The sequence below is a fragment of the Peromyscus leucopus genome, chromosome 4 (assembly GCF_004664715.2).
Source record: "Peromyscus leucopus breed LL Stock chromosome 4, UCI_PerLeu_2.1, whole genome shotgun sequence".
Lineage (NCBI taxonomy): Eukaryota > Metazoa > Chordata > Mammalia > Rodentia > Cricetidae > Peromyscus > Peromyscus leucopus.
The window spans coordinates 130353597-130374881 of record NC_051066.1 but is presented as its reverse complement, the minus strand read 5'-3'; the positions used below and the strand labels follow the sequence as shown (position 1 = coordinate 130374881).

The 21285-nt window shown below is 48.0% G+C and overlaps 1 protein-coding gene across 1 annotated transcript; it reads right to left on the bottom strand.

Annotated features, from left to right (window-relative positions):
• Positions 1–8619: 8619 nt before the first annotated feature.
• Positions 8620–14908, bottom strand: Bpifa1 (BPI fold containing family A member 1). Its single transcript, XM_028889005.2, has 9 exons — positions 14804–14908; positions 13738–13958; positions 13404–13563; positions 12033–12140; positions 11584–11736; positions 10435–10513; positions 10079–10142; positions 9662–9740; positions 8620–8795 (listed from the first exon to the last, which is right to left on the bottom strand). Exons 2-8 carry the CDS (start codon positions 13946–13948, stop codon positions 9700–9702), a joined length of 816 nt encoding a protein of 271 aa, XP_028744838.1. The 5' UTR covers positions 13949–13958; positions 14804–14908; the 3' UTR covers positions 8620–8795; positions 9662–9699.
• Between the last annotated feature and the right edge of the window lie 6377 nt (positions 14909–21285).

The following is a 21285-nucleotide window of genomic DNA, read 5'->3' as shown; positions in this document are numbered from 1 at the left end:
AAGACTGTAAGGACTGTGTTGTTTCCATCGAGAATGCCATCATAGTAATGGGTGATGCTGGATGCTTCAGCTTATGGAGCAAATTCACCTCAGAAACAACTACGTTTCTCAGATTCCACCTTGGAGCCAGAGTCAATCAAGTTCTTTCCAAACCAGTTTCCAGACACTGATCTTTCTTTGGATCCTCTGGCGGTGGCCACTGGAGCCTTGCTAGTGCTGTGGAGACCCTCATAGTCCTCTTCATTGAGGTGGCACGACAAGCCACCGTGGCTGAACCATCACCACCCTACCATCCTCCAAACCATGCTGCCCCAGCCCCGGCTCAATTCACCCCTGGTAAACCACTGAACCCAGAGCCAGAGGGCAGGAATCTCTCAGTTCTAGAGGCTGGAACCCATGGCCTTGGACCTGCTCAGCACATACTCTACTGTTGAGCTACATTCCCATCTCCCATGTTTTTATTGATAAGTCTATAACTTTACTTCAGGGCCTGATAATTATAGGGAAAGTGGTAAGTGCATATACCATTAGTACCCAGTTGGACACGAATCACATTCAAATTAAGTTTCTTCCAGAAAGTAGGCTGGGCATGTGCAGAGTTTAGTCATTAGAGGGCTTGTCTACCGGGAAGGCAAGCCTGGGATTAACCTGTAGTGCTGTATAAACTAGAAGTGGTACATTTCTGCAATCCCAGCATTCAGGAGGTGGAGGCAGGAGGATCAGAAAGCCAAGGTCATTCTTGCTTATGCAGGGAGTTTTGAGGCCAGCTTGTGCTAGAGGCCAAGTTGTCTTTTTGTTATTGTTATCTGTTTTTATAGGTACTAGACTTGCCAGGAGCCCATGAGTTTCCCACCAGCAGCAAATTACCTGAGTGGTGGACCTTGACTGCTGGAGTCTGATAGACCTACGGCTTACAAGCTGTGTGACTTTGGGCGTTTAAGGCTCCATATCTGAGAAGATAAGATGAAATCCTTGAGGAACAGCAGGTGATAGGCCAACCCCTTTTGCATAAATGGTTTAGAGTTCTTTCACAGGCCTGGAGGGGGACTAGTGTGTACATCAGCTCCCTCTTGTGGTTGCAGAGCTAACTGCACATTGATGCCCAACGCCTTCAGATCCTAGCTTCTGGAGACCGAGGGCAGAGTCTGACTAGGCCTCTTCATTACCTGCATTTATAGCATTGTTCCTCTAAATGGTCTCTCTACTTTTCGAAGGAGAAAAGAGTTACAGGCAAAAATACATTTACACCATCCTCTGTGTGTGTTTGTGAATGTATGTTCATGTATGTACAGGTGCATATGTGTTTATGTGAGTGTTCATGTGTGTGGCAGTCACTGTCCCTCAGAGGCTATCCACATTGTTGTTTGAGAGAAAGTCTCTCATTGATGTAAAATTTGCTTAAAAAAAAAAAAAAAGGTTAGGCTTGAGGGCCAGCGAATTCCAGAGATTCATCTCTGCCTCTTCAACGCTGGGACTACAAGTATGTGTGACTATGCCAAGCTCTCTCTCTCTCTTTCTGTGTGTGTGTGTGTGTGTGTGTGTGTGTGTGTGTGTGTGCATGTATATGTGTGTGTGTGTGTGTATATGTGTATGTTTGTGTGTTTATGTGTGTGCATGTATATATATATGTGTGTGTGTGTATGTTTATGTATGTGTATTCTGGAGAACAAGCTTCAGTTTGTGCGAGGCAAGGCCAGCCTTGTCATCTTTTATCCTTACCTTGTTCTCATCTGTAAGGTGTTCTTTATTTTCTTCCATACCTTCCACTTTGCTGCCCCCCTTTTCTTTCAGCCCGAAGGACTCCCTAGAGGGCATGCTTCTTAGAGTCCGGTCTCGGGTTATTTTGATCCTTTCTGTTTTTTTTCTGGGAATACACCGACATCTATCCACTCAGCCCAGACAGGGACGCTGCGGCTGGCCAAAGCGATGAGTCGAGAGGAGGCTGCACGAAACGTTTAGGCTGAAGTGGTTTAAGTTCTCCAGATGCGGCGGCGCACACCTTCCATCCCAACACTTGAGAGGCAGAGGCAGGGGATCTCTGTGAGATTGGGATCACACGGAGAGACCTAATCAAAACAAAGGTCCTCCTACAGGTTTCATCGTGTGTGGTGCTGGGGTCAGAACACGGCCTCATGCTACCGGACACCCCACTGCTGAGCTGCACCTGGAGCCCCCCTTCCCCCCTTAAAGCACAGGTTCTCTGGATACTGACTTCTTGGCTGAGAGTCTTTCCTCTCAGAACCCACAATTTCGGTCTGTTAGTGAATGTCTCCCTTAGCTCGCCATACTTCTCAGCTCCAGGGCTTTGCAGGTTCTTTCTCATTGATTCCTGTTGTAGTACTGACACTCTCTATTTGGAAGATATTGTTCTGATAATTTTCTGTAGTTTTTTCACAAACTGTGGTTTCTGTGGGGTTTGAATGAGAAAGGCCTCCACAGGCTTATATAATTGAATGATTGGGCCCCAGTTAGTGGACCTGTTTGGGAAGGATTAGGAGGTGTGGTTTATCGGAGGAGGTGTGTCACTGGGGGTGGGGCTGTGAGGCTTCGAAAGCCCATGCCAGGCCCATTCTCTCTGACTCCTGAAAGTTCTGGATCAGTTGTGAACTCTCAGCTACTGCCCCAGGGCCATGCCTGCCTGCCGCTGTGCTTCCTGTCATGATGATCGAGGACTCACCCTCTGAAACTGTGAGCCAGCCCCCAATTGAAAGCTTCCTTTTGTAAGTTGCCTTAGTCATGATATTTAATCACAGCAATGGAACAATGATTAAAAGCTTCTTAGATGTATGTTTATTGAACATATTTAAAATAGAAAAAATTTAATTTACTTTGTGTAGTAAGTTCAACATCTAAGAGTCCTTGGGTACTTCTCAAATGTAGGAGCTATATTTTATTGTTCTTTTGTGTGTCTCATACGTTTTATAAATAGAACAACTAATATTATATTTTACACCTGTAAATGTTTGTCTGCATGCATGTATGTGAACTATGTGCATGCAGTGCTCATGAAGTCCAGAAGAGGGCATCAGATTCCACGGAACTGGAGTTACAGATGGTTGTGAGCCACTATGTGGGTGCTGAGAACCAAGCCTAGGTCCTTTAGAAGAGCAGTAAGGGCTCTTAACCACCGAGCCATTTCTCCAGTCCCTGCTTCATGCCTCTGTGCCTCATACCTTTAAATATAATACAACCACTTTGCAAATTGGATTGTTTCTCCCTTGCAGAGTTTTCTTATTGTTGTTGTAACTGGTTGTTTCAGGCATCTGTCTAAGACTGAACTAATTCTGTAAGCTTCTCTTCTTTGTGGCGTGTGGCTTCCCAGTTGTGCCGAGAGAGGAGGTCCTTTGCATACAGTGTTTTGACCCTTGGCTTGGCCAGGTTAAGAATGAGCCTTGGGCCTGGGACACCTCCATACTTTCATCCATAGTGGTGGAGATTCTGCTCCATGCTATTTGTTGCCTGCAGCAGCCTAAAGAGTTCCTTTCCCTCTGCAGGTTCTTCACTCAGGTGAAACTGGATCCTTGGTTTCACCAGAGAAAAGGATTCCGGTAGAAGCTTGTGTAGGAGACCAGCCAGGTGACCGGCTCTCACAAGGGTACTCTTGAGGAGTGCAGGATAAGAGATTTAGATAGAAGGATAGAGGAGAGAGAGAGACAGATGGAAACACAGGACAGCCTCGTGAGGACCTGGATCTTTATCCACTGGCCCCTTCTGTCTCTTCTAAAGGGCTTTTTTTAAAGGAATGCCAAAGAGTGGAGCAAAAGATGTCCCCCCAGCATAGCCAAGTGCTTTCCAATCACCTAGTAACCATGTACATGGTCAAGCAATCCTCTAATGCAGCTCTGCTGGGTAAAGCAAGCTCAGATCTAGCTAGGAAATCTTTGTGGGCCTCCACAAGTTTGTATAGAGAAGAACTGGAGTTTGTTTAAAAGGAGATGCTTAGTATAGATTTACACACGTGTGTTATGAGAAGGAGAGGCATTCAGGAAAAGAGACAGGCATTCTCAGGGCATGATGTGGGCCTCTCAAAGTGGAGTCAGCCTTTGTCTTCTTTATAACTGTTATATATACAATTTTGGCGGTTTTTGAAAGTTTTGTATTTAAAGGGTTGCCAAGGAATTTAAATGAGGTAACAGAATGTTTCCTGAGGTGCAGCAGACAAGATTATGGTGAATGAATAACTCCTTAGATCATAGGGATTGGAGAAGTTAGTATATCTCGTATCCTTATGTATACAAAAGTTCATAGTATTTTGTGTGTGTGTGTGTGTGTGTGTGTGTGTGTGTGTGTGTGTGTGGGGGGAGAGAGAGAGAGAGAGAGAGAGAGAGAGAGAGAGAGAGAGAGAGAGTCTCAGAAAATATCTGGGGGAGGAGCGAGGCTCTACCTGAGGTCATGTACACTCAGGCCTTAATCATGGTTTATTAATATTCCAGCATTGTCACCTGAAAATATATTTCTAGAGAAAAGGCAGTTTGTTATAGCAACCTACAGAGAAAATGTTATCTTAACTGGAGTTACTCTCAGCAGCTGAGAGTTTTTAACCAAACCCTAGAGTGAGGAGTAGCTTTTCCTTCCAGCGGCCCACAGCGTCCCCATCTTTCTGTCCTGACTCAGTCACCATGAGATAAAGAGGCCACAGCACCCGTGCCTCTGCTTTAGACTGTCCTTCTTCCCGGTGCATCAGTGTATGCATTAGTGGCTGCAGAGGTGCCCAGCTTCCAGACTTGCAGACTTCATGGAGGCGGGGGCTGGGGGGTGGGGTGGGGTTCCAGGGATAGGAGTCTCTGTGGCCCAGCAGGGGTGTTCCTGGCTAGTTGCTGGCATCAGCTGTTGGTGTGGTCTCTGTCCTCCTCTCCCCTGTATGAGTAAAGCATGTGTGACAGGTCATCCGACCTCTTGTTTGGATGCAAAGCACCTATCTAATTAGTGAAATGCATCTTTAAGACTCTACAAAGAGAATTCTAGAGACCACTAAGGGGCGAGGGGCCCTGCCCTTAGTGTGGACAGCAGCATGCCACAGGCTGTGAGCCCTCACAGGTGATAGAGAGGGAAATCTGCTAGCACAGGCCTGCTCCCTCTCTGCTTCCTGATCATTAGGTCTGGCACATTAAGCAGGGTTACCAAGGAAACGGGCCACGGCATTATCAAATGGTTTGTCATTGTTCCAAGATGGGGTTAGCAGTGGGGGGAGGGGGTGATAGGCTGACTGAGGTGCTGGCCATCCTTTGTCTTTACAGGGATAATGTGGTGAATGAACTCTCATAACATCCCAGGTGATGCGTAGAACACACGGAGGGACCTGTGCAGGGAACCCTCCTTGGTCTGGGTTGCTTGAGGCCCCCTACGAAGACCTGTTTTCATGCATTAATGAAACTTACAGTCTAAATGAGAATGAGGCTTAAAATCAGGTCATTTTCTGAGGGAGAGATTTGACAGTGAAAGAGCAGATATGGAGAAAAGGCCAGAGAAGCCTCACACCACAGCCAGGTTGGTGCTTGTTTGAGTGTAGATACAAATGTCTGAGGCTGAATGGTCATCTCGGGGATGGGGCCAAATGACTGGTGGCCTTGTTCCCCTGTTAAGATAGAAAAGGAGCCAGAGGAGGATGCAGACTTTCCTGTGGCTTTTGCATATTGGTGCTTCCATGACAGGATTTTCTGGTCTCCCTAGGAGACAATGGAAACAGGTGACATCAGGTAATTTGAGGCTGATTTGCTGACCCAGGGTGTTTTTCTGCCTGTGATGCTTATGTGCACATGGGTGGGGCTTTTGGATGTTTTTGAGTGCTAGTGACTACGGTTCCTATTGCTGAGTGCATAACAGCTCTACACATTGGCTACTCGAGGAATAGAATGCCATCAGCACCCGAGGGAATGTGCCTGCTCACAGTTAAGGATTTGAGCCAGAGGAGGCGGATGCGTGAACCACTGCCTGCCAGCCAAGCCCCAGTGGGTTAGTCAGCAAAAGCTATGCTGTGTAGCTGGAGGGAAATGAGATGCTTCCTTTCTTCATCCAGTGCTTACTGAGGCAGAATGTCACAAACAATCTTGTCACTATGGAGAGGCCATGTTAGTTCACAAGGCTTCCGGGACATGAAGGCTGGCAGTAAGCTACGACAAACTAGATGCCTTTGACCCTGGGACAGCTGGTGCCATCCCTGTCACCGAGACAGTGGCACCCTCACTAGAGACTGACATTCTGTTATTGGCTTGGTGAGTGCCGTTTTCGCCATCTCCTTGTGAGATAGGGATGTAGATCCCTTATATGCCCACTGCCTGCGAGGCGCTTCTGAAGGAAGACTTGCACCTCTGCAGCATGCCACACGTGGGTGGGGTTTGACCTTCAACAAGCCCAGGCACAGGAAAGGTCTAGTCACCTAGTCTGTCGACGACCTTCTGAGAGTAGGGCACCCTGAAAACCCAGAACTGATACTGACCTCAGTCCTTAACTAAACTAAAATCCAGAGTCTTGAATAGCAGGGGCATTTCCCAGGGGGCACATGGACAGGGAGCCAAAAGCGTATTCCCCCAAATGGCCAAATGATTTTTGTCCTCGGTGGTGTCCATTATATGGGCTCGGGCTGAAGAGATGGCTCAGCTGGAAATGGTACTTGCCACCAAGCCTGATGATAGGACTGGGGTTTCTGAGAACTGAGGACTGCATGTACTCTATCTAGGTGCTTTTACTTTGGTCCCCTTAATCAAGGTGGCTTGTGAAGCCACTTGTTTTAAATGCCTTGGAAGACATTCAACAAGCCACAGCCCACACATGGCCTTTAAGACTTCTGGAGCTGCTGGCCCAGAGACACCACAGGTGTCCATATCCTTTGCCTATGCGGATTGGTTTTTATGGCAACAGGAAACTATTCCTGGGATGCACAGCTTCTAGGTTGTTGGACACATATATTGTCTGAGATGATTTCCGTACACATATCTTCAAAGGGCAGCTCTTTGCTTGCTACTGGGTGCTGGAGAAGACCATATACCTTAGAGTGATGCTGTGACTTGACCTGCCTTCACTTGAATGAAGCCCCACCAATACAAATGAACAGACTAAACAGAACTCCATTTCCCAATGGAATTGACACATACAAGAATGGCCCAGCCAGAATCTCTAAGGTCCTGGAGGCTCCACGATCAAATAGCCAGCTCACCAGGAGGGACGGAACAACCAGATGTGGTCCAAGATTCAAATATGGGCCGGGATACTGATAGCTCTGCAGGACTAAAGGCCCAGGGGGTGCATTGGACCCAGGCGGTCCTTAGCTTTCATATGCTCTGAATGAGTGAGTCAGTTCTGGTTCAGACTGACCTGCTGGGGCCTGGTGCAGGAACTCAGCCCAGAGCAATGGCCTCTCATCATCTTATTTAACACACCCTTTCCTTAGTCTATACCACTTGCTCTCACAGAACTTTCGGGTTAGCCAGAGGCGAGAGCCTAGGCCCTCCTTGGGCTGTTTTGAACCTCAGAAACCCCAACACACACACACACACACACACACACACACACACACACACACACACACACACACACGAGTGGCTTCCTGGAATCCCAAGAATGTGCTGACTATTTTCAGAGCCTACTTCCAAGTCCCCAGGTTTTCCTTTGAAGATTATCACTGGTGTGTTGTTTGTCTTAAATGTTAACACCACCTCAGGCAGCCAGCGCTAAGCAAGACCCCTGACTGTTTCTCAGCAAATGCACGTGAACAGTTGTACATTCCTAGTCTGTGAACTCTGCCTCAGGTCAAATGAAGGCAAACTGAAAAATGTGCAGGGACCCAGTGAGCAGGTCACACGTTGCCATCGCTCTGGGAAAGAGGCCTTGGAGTTGCTCTAATCCCTCCCTGGCTCTGGTGTCCACTGGCTGCCTCTTTTTCTTTAGACCAAGACTGGGGGCTTTTGATTTTCTGATCACCCAGAGACCCTTTTCTTGCATCCAGTCTTTCAGTAGTCTATACAATCTCAACTTTCCTCTTCCTTCCTTTTCTCACTTCCTCAAAATCAAGTTTTTCCCCTTGGGGGAAAAAAAAGACAGCTCCTATTAGCCTCTACTGCTTTTCACAAGCAGTTAACCCTGGACCACGGTGTCCTTCCTTCCTGCTGCTCTTTCCTTTGTCATTTCTGTCCTCCTGCTGCTGGAAGAAGAGAAGAGAGACCAGCAGGACAATGTCCTTTAGCTTTCCAGGCGTCTTCTTCAGGGTCTCTCCAGCATCTTCACACAGAGTGGCCCCCATTCAGGCCCTCTCTTCCTGCTATGATCAGTTCACCTTTCCACATTCCTGGCTGCCTCTAACACCCAGCCTGAGAAGTGGCCCGGAACCACATATGTCCTCACACACCCTCCTCTCATGCTCAGCTCTGGAGCCTATCTACTATCGGTGGCTTCACTTCTTGTGTGGTAACCTGTGTGTGAACATCGATGCCTGAGTGCTCATCCACACCACCTAAGAACAGCAGGGTACCCACCCTAAACTCCATTCACCTGAACCCCAGCCCTCAGCTCTTCGAGACCACTCAGACTCAGGATGTGAGACTCTAGGGCACAGCCCTGACTTCCCAGATAGTGCTTTTTCTAGCTTCTAAAGTCTCAATTAATAGTGAACAACACAAGACATTATTGCAGATGAAGAGCCATTTTATTTAGTGATGATCATGGGATTAATCATTCTTGGTGGGAAAGGAGATCAAGTTCCTTGGGGAGAAGGTAAGCATATCATTTCCCAGTACATGGGCCCCCTTCTGTGAGCCATGGGAAGCTGGGCAAGAGGCAGCAGACTGAGAAGCAGCAATTCTCTGTTGGGAGGAGAATTCAATCAGGAGGGAGATATGAAGTCAGTGACACTCAATGGTATTGTTCATCATCAAACTGGCCCTCTGAGGGATGGAGGCATTCTGAGACCCGAGTGTAAGATCTTAGCCATAAGGAGCTTGGCTCTTTGTACCTGTGTGGACTTGACTGTGGCGAGTCTGTATATGTTTGCATGTGTGTGTAAACATAGTGGTGTGAGACTGCATGCATTTGTATCACCTGGCTGGTGTGTGTGTGTGTGTGTGTGTGTGTGTGTGTGTGTGTGTGTGTGTCTCCATCCAGGATGATGCATGTTTCTTTTTGCAGTTGTGTTGACATGGCACCTGTGTACCTGTGTCTCTCCACCTCTGTCAGCTTTTCTGTGGACCTTTGTGTATATTCCTGTGTATGTTCATGTGGACGCTTGTCTCTCTCTGGATAGTGCTATAACTTGAATCTTAGATGTTCTCCTAAGGGCCGAGATGTTAAAGGTGTGGTCCCCACAGTGGTGATGCTGAGAGACAGTGGAACCAGTGGGAGTGGGGTTTCTGGAGAGTAGGAGGTCTTTAGGTGACTGGGGCATGCCCTCAGAGGGAATTGTACCGCTTGCTGTCTCTTGGCTACTGAATGAATGACTGGCTTCTTCCATTATAATATGCTGCCTTATCATGGCCTCAAAGCAATGAAACAATTGGTCATGGACTGTGAGCCAGAAGAAACCCTTTTCTCTTTATAAGTTGATTATCTTAGGTCTTTCATTAGAGTGATGGAAAGCTGACTAATACTGATGACGTTGTCCCTAGATTCCCTCTTCCTTCTAGAAGGATAACGGCCAATCCTCAAATACTGAGGAATGTGGAAGAGTACGCACCAGCTCAACTAAAGGCAGATCCTCCCTTCCTGGGAGGCCTAGATCTTGATGACAAATTGTAGTCCATGGATCAGTAATTCTGGACAACAAAAACAACACAAAAGCCAGGTTAGAGTCATGATCTGGTGGGGAAGGAGTCCCGCAAGAGCTCTGGTCACCAGCCATGCTTACCACACTCAGGCATGTGGGGAAGGCTGAGCCTCCTCCTCCAGACAGTCTAGCCCTTCTCAGGTCAGGCTGAGAGGAGGAGGCAGGCTTTACCTCAAACTCATCTGGATTCATGGGGACAAAGATACCCCCAAAGAGGGAGGGATGAGGTCAGCGAGGCCTGGCTGTCCCCTGATGTGCCAGGACCAAACTCCTTGGGGGAAACCAATGCTTCCTTGGAGTGGGAGAAGACTTGGAAACAGCACTTACCAGCAATGTCGTGCACCAGGGTGACATCCAAACGGCTGAGAATCCCATTGACCAGAGGACATACCTGACCCAGGCCAGAGAGAGGAGTTAGGCACAGGACCTCCTGCAAGGAGACCCTTGGAGAAGCAGCATGCCCAAGGTGGAATAGATTCAGAGATACTTTCTACAGCCCAGAAGAAGCCAACCAATGTGTTTGGAGGGCCAGAAAGAAGTAACACAGACAACTGGACCACAGGACAGATGGACTGATAGATGGATATCTCATATGGAGTAGCTCAAGTTCACTCCAGGGCTCTCTTTCAGCCTGAGAAGCTCTAAGACCCATGGGACAGGGGACTGTCCTTTTGGTCCCTTACCTTGCCCTGCACCAGGTCAGGAAGGACTTTAGTCAATATCCCTGTGAGGCTGTCTAAAACGCTTTGAAGGGGAGTGACTCTGGAAGAGAAAGGCATGGGTGTGACCCAGAGGCTTGGGGTTGGTCTGGAGAAGTTCAGCAGCCACTATGCACACTCAGTCTCGGCACCCAGTAACTGAGACCAGGCCTTGCACACTCATGTCCATGGCAGGTGAAATAGCAAGGATCCTAGATGAAGAGAGTTACACCCAGCCCAGCTGTGCACACACAGAGGCGTGTAGAATAAACACACATTTCAAGGACATAGTAGGTTCACAACAAGACTGTGGGATCCATGAATGTATGAACAAAGCTTAGTAGTTAGTTGTCATGGGGACTTAATGAAATGATACACACAAATCCCAATATACATATTTAGCAAATGTGAACCATAGTGTGGACAGGTCCTATACTACGTATGACTGGGCCTTCCCACGTGACAGGCAACTGGAACAAGCAATCCAAATAAGTGCTGCATCTATTTACCTCTGGTGGATTCTGTCAATAACCTCAATGTAGTTTCATATTACAAATAAATGAGATGAGACAAAATTGGAGAAATACTAGTGAAGTTCACATCCCCTGTGACAGGTGGGGCTTAAATTCAAACTATTCATTGCCTAATCCATTGTAAATTGGTCATCTTATTATAAATATGCTGACATAATAAACAGAATAATGTTCTCTAACACCGTCTAGTTTACTTTTTGAGCAACTCACAGTAATAAAATTTGTCTTTTTGTAATAACTAGATAAGACAATTTTAGATAGACTATCTGTGAGGGTCCATGAAGCAGATAAAACAGACAAAAGTACTAATATCATTAAAAAAAATCATAATGTGTACGCTGTTGCTTTTTCATAGCATTAAAACATTGGCCATTCTATCTAACAAGAGATAAGTGAACATTCACGTATTCATTTACTTGTCCATCTGTCCATGTCTGTGTATCTTTCCCTTCCCTCACCAAACACACATTCATTAATCTACCTACCCATCCTCCTCCTCACACACATCCTCCTTTCTATACTCTTACTCATCTGTCCACCCATTGTTCTGTAACTCCACACTGCTGTCTCTGGGTGGGAGAAGCTAGCTCGTTAGCCTCACCCATTGAGCAAGGTGATTTGCAGGCTGCCAGGGGAGTGGGTGCAGTCACCAAGGACCAGGTGGATCCTCCCCTGATTGTCTTTCACGGCCAAGACTTCTGCAGTGATGTTCAGCTTCACAGCCAGTTCCAAAATTCCAATTCCGACCAGGGGCCTGCCAGAAAAGGAGGAAACAATCCCACTGGTACCTGACCCTTCCCTACATTTCAAGGTGGAGGGTTTCTTCTTGACAGGAGAGCCAGGCTCATCTTACCCTATCTTTTCATGGTTGTTTTCATCTCCCAAGGAGGAGAAAGCAAGACTCAGAGAAGTCAAACTACATGGCTAAGTTTGCTCCACAAAAAGGCAAATGTGCTAAGCTTGGCGACCCAGGCATTTGCAGCTTCTCAGAGCCATCAAGCTCTCCCTTTGTGAGCCATCCCCTTTCTCACCCCCTGGAGACCTACTCACGTGTTCACTTTGAGTGTCAAGCCCAGAGGGATGGTGACGTAGAGACGATGGCCGTCAGGGCTCTGCACAAGGCCAAGTTCCAGCAGTTGGGCGTCAGTGATTTTTATGCTGTCCAGGGGCAACATTAGAGGGATGAAAATCAGTGCCTCAAGTCTGAAGCCTGGAAAGCACTTCCACACAAATTTAGTCATCTCAGAGGGAGAGCTGGCCGCTCGAGATGAGGAAGACAGGGAGACAGTCTTCCAGTCACATCCATCTTCCCTAAGTTCTGCCTGAATGGAATCCTAACACACAAGGTCCTCTATCCATCTCAGGTCTAGGAGGTATTTGATGAAAGAGACTGTGCATGACAGCACGGAACCTTTTAAAGCAAGTGGATGGTTCTGTGGGTTGGGGGGAGATGGGTAATTGGATATATAGAAGGTCAGATAGGAGAGCAAGTAGATGAAAGGAAGGAAAGATGGATGGATGGATAGGTGGACTGTCACAGAAGATACATGGGCAACTAGAATAAGGTCTGCACAGGACTTAGGGCAGAAATCCCTTGTTCTGTCATAACCTGCAGTAGCATATCAGTGCCTGTCATAGGGCTTAAAGAGCAGAGGTTGGAAAGAATGGAAAATGGTGGGAGGGAGCCTTCCCGGAGCCATCCATGGTGCCAGGTATTTACCCTTCCCTGGTCTCTTCTCACAGATGGAGAAACCAAGCCCAGGAGACCAGGTGCCTGACCTCGGGTTATCCAGCACACAGTTCTTATGTCAATCAAACTGAAGTCTGTCTGGCTGTCTGCAGGTCAGGAAGCAAAGGCCTGGGAAGCTGGGAATCCTGGTAATAGTCCAGTCTTACTAAGGACTAGGGCTCGAGTATCTGGTTCCTGGCAACAAGCTTCCCATTGTGGCTTTGTGCCTAGGAAGCTCTGGGTGGCTCATGGGGAGCTCCACATCAGGTCACATCACTTAGGTGATACGGTTGAGGACAGGCTAGTGACAGCTGACATTCCCCAGATGGGATGAGCACAGTGAGTGCAGTGGGTGGAAAAGTCCCAGCTTGGGGCTTCTCTGAGTTAGATTCCTGACTCTGCACCACCCTAGCTGTGTGAGTGCAGGCACATCTCTGTGCCTCAGTTTTTCCATCTGGGAGCTGGGGATTATGGAGCTGACATGGAAGGGTTGTCATGGGGATAATAGCTGCTGGGGGAGCCCAGGCTGTGCCTTAGGACCGAGGGCAACTCCAGGTCCAAAGGGCCACTGTTCCTGGTAGAGTGGAGAGAGGCCTGGGGACCAGTCTTGGTTCTATGCTCAGCCCACTCCTCTCTCTCTGTAGGGCTGCTGCCTGGGGCTGGGAGCCCAATCCCTCATTGGGTCAACTTACTCAAGGATACTGTTCAGGAGAGGGATTGATGAAGTCAGTTTTCCAAGCAGGCCCCCAACCAGGCCATTAGAATGCCCGTCTCCAGACTTTATAATATCCAGGAGTGGAATACTTTCCAAAATGCCCAACAGTCCCCCAGACAGCAGGCCACCGCTGAGAGCTGCAAAAGAGAAAAGGGCCTCAGGGGTCACGTCGGCTGACCTCAGGTCGTCACAACCTCTTTGTCACTCATGCTTCCCTTCCTGGTGTTGGGAGGTTGTATACACTAGAGCACGCATGTGTAAACACAGACATGCATGCACATATACCCTGAAAGAGACTGTCATAGACTCACCGTCTGTGAAGCTTCCGGCAAGATGGCCTGTGGGATTTGAAGGCAGAACTGGGGTCACGGCCAAAGGCAGACCCTGGCCCAAGGGCAAGGGCAGGCCCTGGTTCAGTGGCAAGGGCAGACCCTGGCCCAGGGGCAAGGGCAGCCCTGCCAGCTGGGCTGAGCTCTGGGCCAGCAGCCCACAGAGGACAACGAGGCTCCCAACTAGAAACATCTCTTGGTATCTGCAGAAAGAATGGCAAGTCACTGTGGTGTGGATATCAGAGTTCTCTGCACAGCCTGCCCTGTCTCAGGCATGAGTTTCTTTCCTCCCCTAGACCCCAGGGGGTGATAACTAGCAACAACAGCTAACACTGCCATGGTGTAGTCTGTCCCAGGCCACAGGCTGATACATTCAGTCACCAACTTCATTGTCACCACATCCTCAGATGGGACAACCCCCACTGCACAGTTGGAACAGAGGCCCAGTGACTCAAGGCAGTCTCCCCCAAGGTCACAAGGTGCAGTAGAGAGAGGAGCTGAAGTCAAGCGTGCCTGACCCAGAAACTTGTGTGGTTAAGTGACTGTCAGGTTTACTCTGGGGCTGGGGGACATGACTGTGGTGGCCTGACCCTTTGCCCTCAGCCCTGCTCTTCAATGTGGATGGAGAGGCTCCAACATGGCAGAGGCTGAAGATCTGAACTGCTTGGCCATCATCAGCCCTGCTAAGGGATGGTTCTTTGGTCTGTGTTCAGGCCGTGATGATTTGTGGATACCATCAAGAGCCACAGAATGTCCAAGGTCACATGACCAGAGACAGCTTCTCAACTGTGATGGGTAACCTCAAGTTAAAATATCTTCCCTAGAGTGTTGACTTAGGGCATGTTGAGAGCTCCCAACTCTATCAATGCTGCCCTGTCTAGGAAAGGTGAGTGAATGGCCAGTCCTTGCCCCTGACCAAGGCCATCACTGTTTCTCTTGTAAGGTCCCCAGTTAGTGACAGTACAATCTGCGAGCACCAGTCTAGCATGAGGGGCTTGGCCTCCTGCTACCCGGAGCGTCTGTGGAACAGAGGAGGGGCAGGTCTCACCTGAGTCTCGAGGTCTCAGCAGTTGTCCTGGGCTCCTCTCCTACCACGTCTCCCACTGAGGAATCAGCCTCTTTTATAGAATGGGAATTGGGAAACCCAATATTGGTTGATGGGCTTCGAGATAATTCCAATTTCTGCAATGTGGAAGCGTCTTTCAGGGCTCTCCAAAGTAAATAATTGTCAATCAGGTTAACAGGTGAGTCAGTTAAGCTGTTCAGTCCACAAATTAAACAAGAAAATCTGAGATGGAGGCTTACTCAAGACTTCATGGTTTCATGCACGAGGCGGAGGTTGAAGGCCCCTGCTCACATGGCTGGAAGACCAGACTTTCAGTGTTGAAAGAGCAGTCGGTCAGACCACTCCGGATCCTTGACCTTGTTCTCAACTCATGTGGCTCTCGTCCCCGGGTCTCATTCTTCCCTTCTACAGTTGGCAAACTCTTGTTCCCACCGTGTTAGGAGTCAAACTACACTTGCCCTCCCTATCTTGAGCTACCCTTCAGTTTCATTTGTGTGCATGTATGAGCTGGATCTTTTGTTTTTCAAGCCCTTGGTACATGGCTGTCATGTGCCTGTAGGTCCTCATAAGATCTTGGGACAGAAAGGTCACTGCTGTTTCCTTACAGAGGAGGAAACTTGGGCCCGGTTAGCACAAATGGTCCAGAGAGGAAGCGGTAGAGTTCGGAGTCAGCTCATTGGATAATAATAGCAAGGAACCAATGCCAGGAGTGAATACTTGCCAGGCCCTCGCCTGTGCCAGGTCCATTCATCCTGGTGAGGTGGGGTTTGGGTTTCTACAGTGAGAAACTGGGCCTGGAGCCTTCCCCACACTTGCTGTCCAACTTGATTTCTCACATTGGCTCTGTTTTGAGTTCCCACTTTCCACTTCTGTGTTCTGGAAACATCTTTCCGGGTTGCCATGCTTGAGGGATCCTGCACCCGCCTGATCTCCCCCCTAACCCCTATCCTTTCCTCAGATAGAGTAATGAAGCATTACTTTCCACTACTTAGTACTATGAGGACTATTTTACAGAGGGAAAAACCAAGACAGGGAGAGGTCGAGGTCTTGAATGGTGAGAACAACCCAGGCCAAGCAATATCACACGGGATTGCCTTGAAGTTACTATGAAGCCCAGGCTGGCCTTGAACTTATCCTCCTGCCTCAGACTCCTGGGTGCTGGGATGATAGGAATGCCCCTAAGCCTGTTCTGAAAGTAGGTCTTGCTATTAACCTTTGGGTAAATTGAGGCAGATTAGGCCTGGAAAAGAGTTGGGGTTGTGTATTCAGTTGATGGAAATCTTGAAAGTTTGGAGACTGGGTATCTGTTGTAGCAGAAAGCAGGGCAGGTTGGGTCTTAGCTACATGCTGACCTGGGAGGGCCACTCCAGTTATGGAAGCTTTTTCCTCCTGTCTAATATGGAGATGGCATCACACACCTCAGGGCTGTGAGGAGAGCACAATTGGGGAGCTGGTACACATCTCGTTTGGTAGCGTAGGCATCCACACATTCTTCCGGTTTACACCTGCTACTTCTGATGGCATTTTGTTCAGTTACAGAAATGTCTTCATCTCCCTCTGAGGTCTCATTTCTGCCCCAGGGCCCTTACCTGTACCATGGTGCTCAGAGGAGGCTACCTTGACTGGAAAAACAGGCACATTCCATGCCACCTGGCTTCCTCAGATTTAGCATTTACTGTCTCCTCCGTGAATACACAGCATCGTCTCTGCCCATACCCTCAGGCAAGACTATGGGGGCTGTTAGCCCAGCTGCCTGTACCCATCTAAGCCCTCTGGCTCACCATCTCTCCTTGGGTCATTCCTTGTCTTGGCCCTGGGCAGGGGTGTGAGCACAGGCACCCTCTATTCCCCACTAAGCATGTCTGTGGGGTTTCCTGAGTCCATCCACACCGGGTTCTGTCTTGGGAGGGAGAGAGGCAGTGTGTGATGCCTTTTGAAACCCTGGAACTGTGTTCTCTTCAGTTTCTCTTGGATTCCTCCTACCCCCGCTCCAACACAGGGGACTGTCTGGTCTTGAAGGTGGGAACTCTTGTTTTACATCCTTACCTGGTTACTTTCAGCACTCTGCCCTGAGTTTAAAAAGTCCCCGATTGGTCAAACATACTAAGGTAACATTCAGTAAAAGCACCCTTCTCTCAGTGTGAACTTGTATGAATTCTAACCTAATATGGCTTTGTGGGACCATCATAGTAGGGGCCAGGGCATTTCAGTCGGAAACATTCCCCATCCATACTGCCCTTGGTACCCATCCATCTGCTCTCACTAGCTGGGCCCAAACCTTAGACTTAGGAAACTTAACACCTATCTCTACTTCTGCTAGAATTGCTCCTTGAGGAGTTCCATGGTGCCCCAGCAGGGAAGCTCCTGAGAAGATACAGCAGCAAGACTCATAGTTAGTGTTCCAGGCCAATATGAGGCCCAATATGCTTCAGAGAAGTCACATGTTGGTGGTGTCCCTTCTTCCCCCTTCCCAGATATACGGATTGTACTCCGGAGCCTATACTAGTGATGGGCGTGGATCACAGTTTTGGTTTTCATATTAACCAAGAACAGAAGACATGATTTGCAGAGGCTTAAGAAAAATCTATCTCACAGAATATAGCAGGGTGGTATAGAAGATGTTCCAAAGACCATTGAAATCCAGCCCCAGCCCACACAGGCTTTATTTTTAAAGAGCAGAGCTGAGTTGCCTTCTTAAAAGATTACAGTCTATTCCAGGTTCATTCTCTAGAATTGGGAATGGAATACAGGGAGGTAAACTTGAGAAGGATTTCAGATGGACTTGGAAACTCCGGAGGGCAGAGGGGGTGAGGGAAGGAGGGAGTTTGACGAGAAAATGGATCTAATGGGTCTTCTCAGGCAGTGTTAGCCACAGGCAAACCCCCCTTGAGACTGACCTCACCAGCATCAGGGACAGACAGCGGCAAAATCCTCTTAGGAGGCACTGGGGACTGATACTGTTTGTCACAATCTTTTGGAGGAAACTGAGGTTCAGATAAAGCTGTGACCTGCCTGAGGTCACCTCAGCTAGAGACAAGTGACAACAGGTTATCCTCATTTAGGGCTTATTGTTTCAGTGCCTTGCAAGGACAAGTTTGCAGAGTCTTCAGTTCAGGAAGAACTGGCCATGTTCTCTGGAGGCCTCATATGGGCCATGACGTCAGTGGGCGCAGAGTTCCAAATCTGACAGGCTCATCACCAGCTGAATGACGCTGGGAAAAAACATTTCTTTCCTCATCCTTTGCTTCTCTTTCTTTTCTATTTCATTCATTTTTGAATTAAAAAAATTGCGGTAATAACTCAACCTAAAGCCTCTCAGTGGTCTTTAGAGTATGAGTTACATCACTGTTAACTATAGGAACTGTGAGGGAAAACTCTAGAACATTCTCAAGGCTTCTCTTTGAGCTAGGTTACCTCCCCTATAACATAGAATTAAGCACAAACACGTCCCAAGGCTGTGAGAGGCTAAAGTTTGGGGAAAGTGGTGTAGCGCCAGCTACAGAGCTCATTCAAAGGCTGTCTGGACACCAGAGGGCAAGGAAAGTTTAAGGCACCCAGAGGTGGGACCTGGACAAAAGTTCCAACTATTGGGGGACACATTTCTGTTTTATCTACCCATCACTGTGAACCCTAAGAGCACCAGAGGGATCCATAGTCCAACAAGCTGTCCTGGGAGCAAGTGTGGAAAAGCTCTGACTCTGTGAACCTTATAACGAAGACAGGATTAGAGAACACCAAGGGGGCATCTTGCTGGAGACCGTGAGAAGCCCCGGGAGGTGCCAGGAGGAATGCAGACAGAAGCTGTCCCCCACGGAAACAGCAGCCCTTGGCCTCCTAGCCTCCTGTGTTTGCTCTTTGACTCAAGAGCAGGAAGAACCCTGCAAGCCAAGGCTATCAAGTGGAATGTTCGGGAACATGGCGTTTAGGGTTGCAAATCCCCGGTGAAGCATTTCGGATTAGGGAGTCTGAATTGAAAGATGGAGATAAGAAGTTCTCTGGCCCTCCTCTCATCTCTGAGCTGTCAACACTTCCTTGTTTGAGTTTGTCAATTCACCTGAACCTGGATTTCATCATATTCCCCATGGGGGGGGCAGAGGGAAGGCTGGAGGGGGTTGTTGGGAAGAAGGGAAGACTTGGGTGTATGTGTGAGAGAGTTCACAATTAAGAGTGTGAGCTTTGGAATCTTGCTGCCTGCGTGTGACTGATGGCTTCGACGGGGCTGACATGGCCAGTTCCTCTCTGTGTGACTTTAGACAAGTACCTTTCTCTTCCAGAATTCTCATGTGTAAACAGGGTGACAGTTTTATAACTCATGGAGTTGCTGTGAGGCATTTAATGAAATGCTGAAGATTTTTCATGTACTTATGATATGTGCTACTACTATCTATTTATTAATTTATTTTGTCTAGTGCCATCTTTTTTAAGCTTTTTAAAAATTTTATAATTTAATTTAATTTTACATATCAGCCACAGATTCCCCTGTCCTCCCTCCTCCTGTCCCCCCCTTCCCCCAGCCCACTCCCTATTCCATCTTCTCCAGGGCAAGGACTCCCCTGGGAATTCAGCTCAGTCTGGTAGATTCAGTCCAGGCAGGTCCAGTCCCCTCCTTCCAGGCTGAGCAAAGTGTCCCAGCATAGGCCCCAGGTTCCAAACAGCCAGCTCATGCACTAAGGACAGGTCCTGGTCCCACTGCCTGAGGGGCTCCCAAACAGTTCAAGCTAATCAACTGTCTCACTTATCCAGAGGGCCTGATCCAGTTGGGGGCTCCTCAGCTATTGGTTCATAGTTCATGCGTTCCCACTAGTTTGGCTATTTGTCCCTGTGCTTATTCCAATCTTGGTCTCAACAATTCTTGCTCATACAATCCCTCCTCTTTCTCACTGATTGGATTCCCAGAGCTCCACCTGGGGCCTGGCTGTGGGTTTCTGCAACCGCTTCCATCAGTCATTGGATGAGATTTCTAGCACGACAGTTAGGGTGTTTGGCCATCATATCACCAGAGTAGGTCATTTCAGGCTTTCTCTCGATCATTGCCAGTAATCTATTATGGAGGTATCTTTGTGGATTTCTGGGGACCTCTCTAGCACTTTGCTTCTTCCTATTCTCATGGGCTCTTCATTTATCATGGTCTCTTTTTCTCTTTTTCCTTGTTCTCCCTTTCTGTTCTTGATCCAGCTGGGATCAATGAAAATGAATATTTATTTATTTTTAAATATTTATTTTTAAAGATTTATTTTTATCTATGGGTATGTATATTTGTGCCATGTGTATGCTCATGGAAACCAGAAGAGGTGCTGGGTTCTCCTGGAGCTGGAATTATAGGCAGTTATGTGCCACCCAGCATGGGTGCTGGGATCTGAAATTGAGACCTCTGGAGGAGCAGTAAACAATCTTAACCATTAAGCTATCTTTCTAGCCCATGCTACTATTATTAATATGTGTATGATCCTCAACCTTTGATGGGTTAGGTGGGACTTAACATTCAATCACTGAGTAGTCAGTAGGCAAATAGTTAACAATGAACTCAGTGGCCTTGAATAAACATTTTCCACATGGAAAACATCTTGCAAATGGTTTTTCATATACTCCACACACATACATATGCTGCATGCTAAATATTTTATTTTAAAAATTGTTAAACTGTATTATGTCTTAGAAAAAGGTACATACACAAATAACTGAGCGAGTTTTCCAGAGACTGAACACCTTTCCCCATAGCCAGCACCAGGTCAAGAAATAGACCGTGACCACTTCTCTAGAAGTCCCTCCCTGTTGCCGAGCCTCGCCTACCATCATTACCCTGATCTCTAGCAGTGTGCATTCATTAGCTTTGCTGTTTTTGACCTCTGTGTCACTGGAGTTGCCGCACGTGCTCTTCAGTGCGGGCTCTTCTGATGCAACTTTGGAAGATTCACCCACATGACTGGGTGAAGTGGAGGGTCATTTCATCACTGTTTCACCACAACGTGTGACTCTCCTACCTTCCTACCTGCCCGTCAGTTCCCTGGAGGTATTCAGGAACATGGCCACTTTAGGGCTATTGTGACCATGGCACCCTTGTCTGTTGACACCTAGTGGTGAACCTGTGACATTACTGAGCAGGTGCTGCGCTCAGCTTGACTGAATGTTGCTAGTGTCCTGAAGTGGTGGTGTGGTTTCCTTGATGCCAGCAGTGTGCTATGGGTCCTGTAGAATTTTTAGTCCCACGTTGCAGGTGAGGGTGAGGGCCTTTGTCTAAGACACAGAGAGTGAGTTCTCAAGCCAGGAGTCATCCACTCATTTTACTCCAAACCTTTGCCGAGCTTGCCCTCTTTTGTTGTTGGGGCTGGGGACACTGGTTGTTTTCACAGAGCCGAGTCTGGTCTGATCGTGGGTCTCTTTTGTATTCGTGCTTTATTATGTTTTCTCTGTGACTTCTGGGAGCCCAGCAACAGACATGGCACAGAGTAGGTGCTCGCTAAACA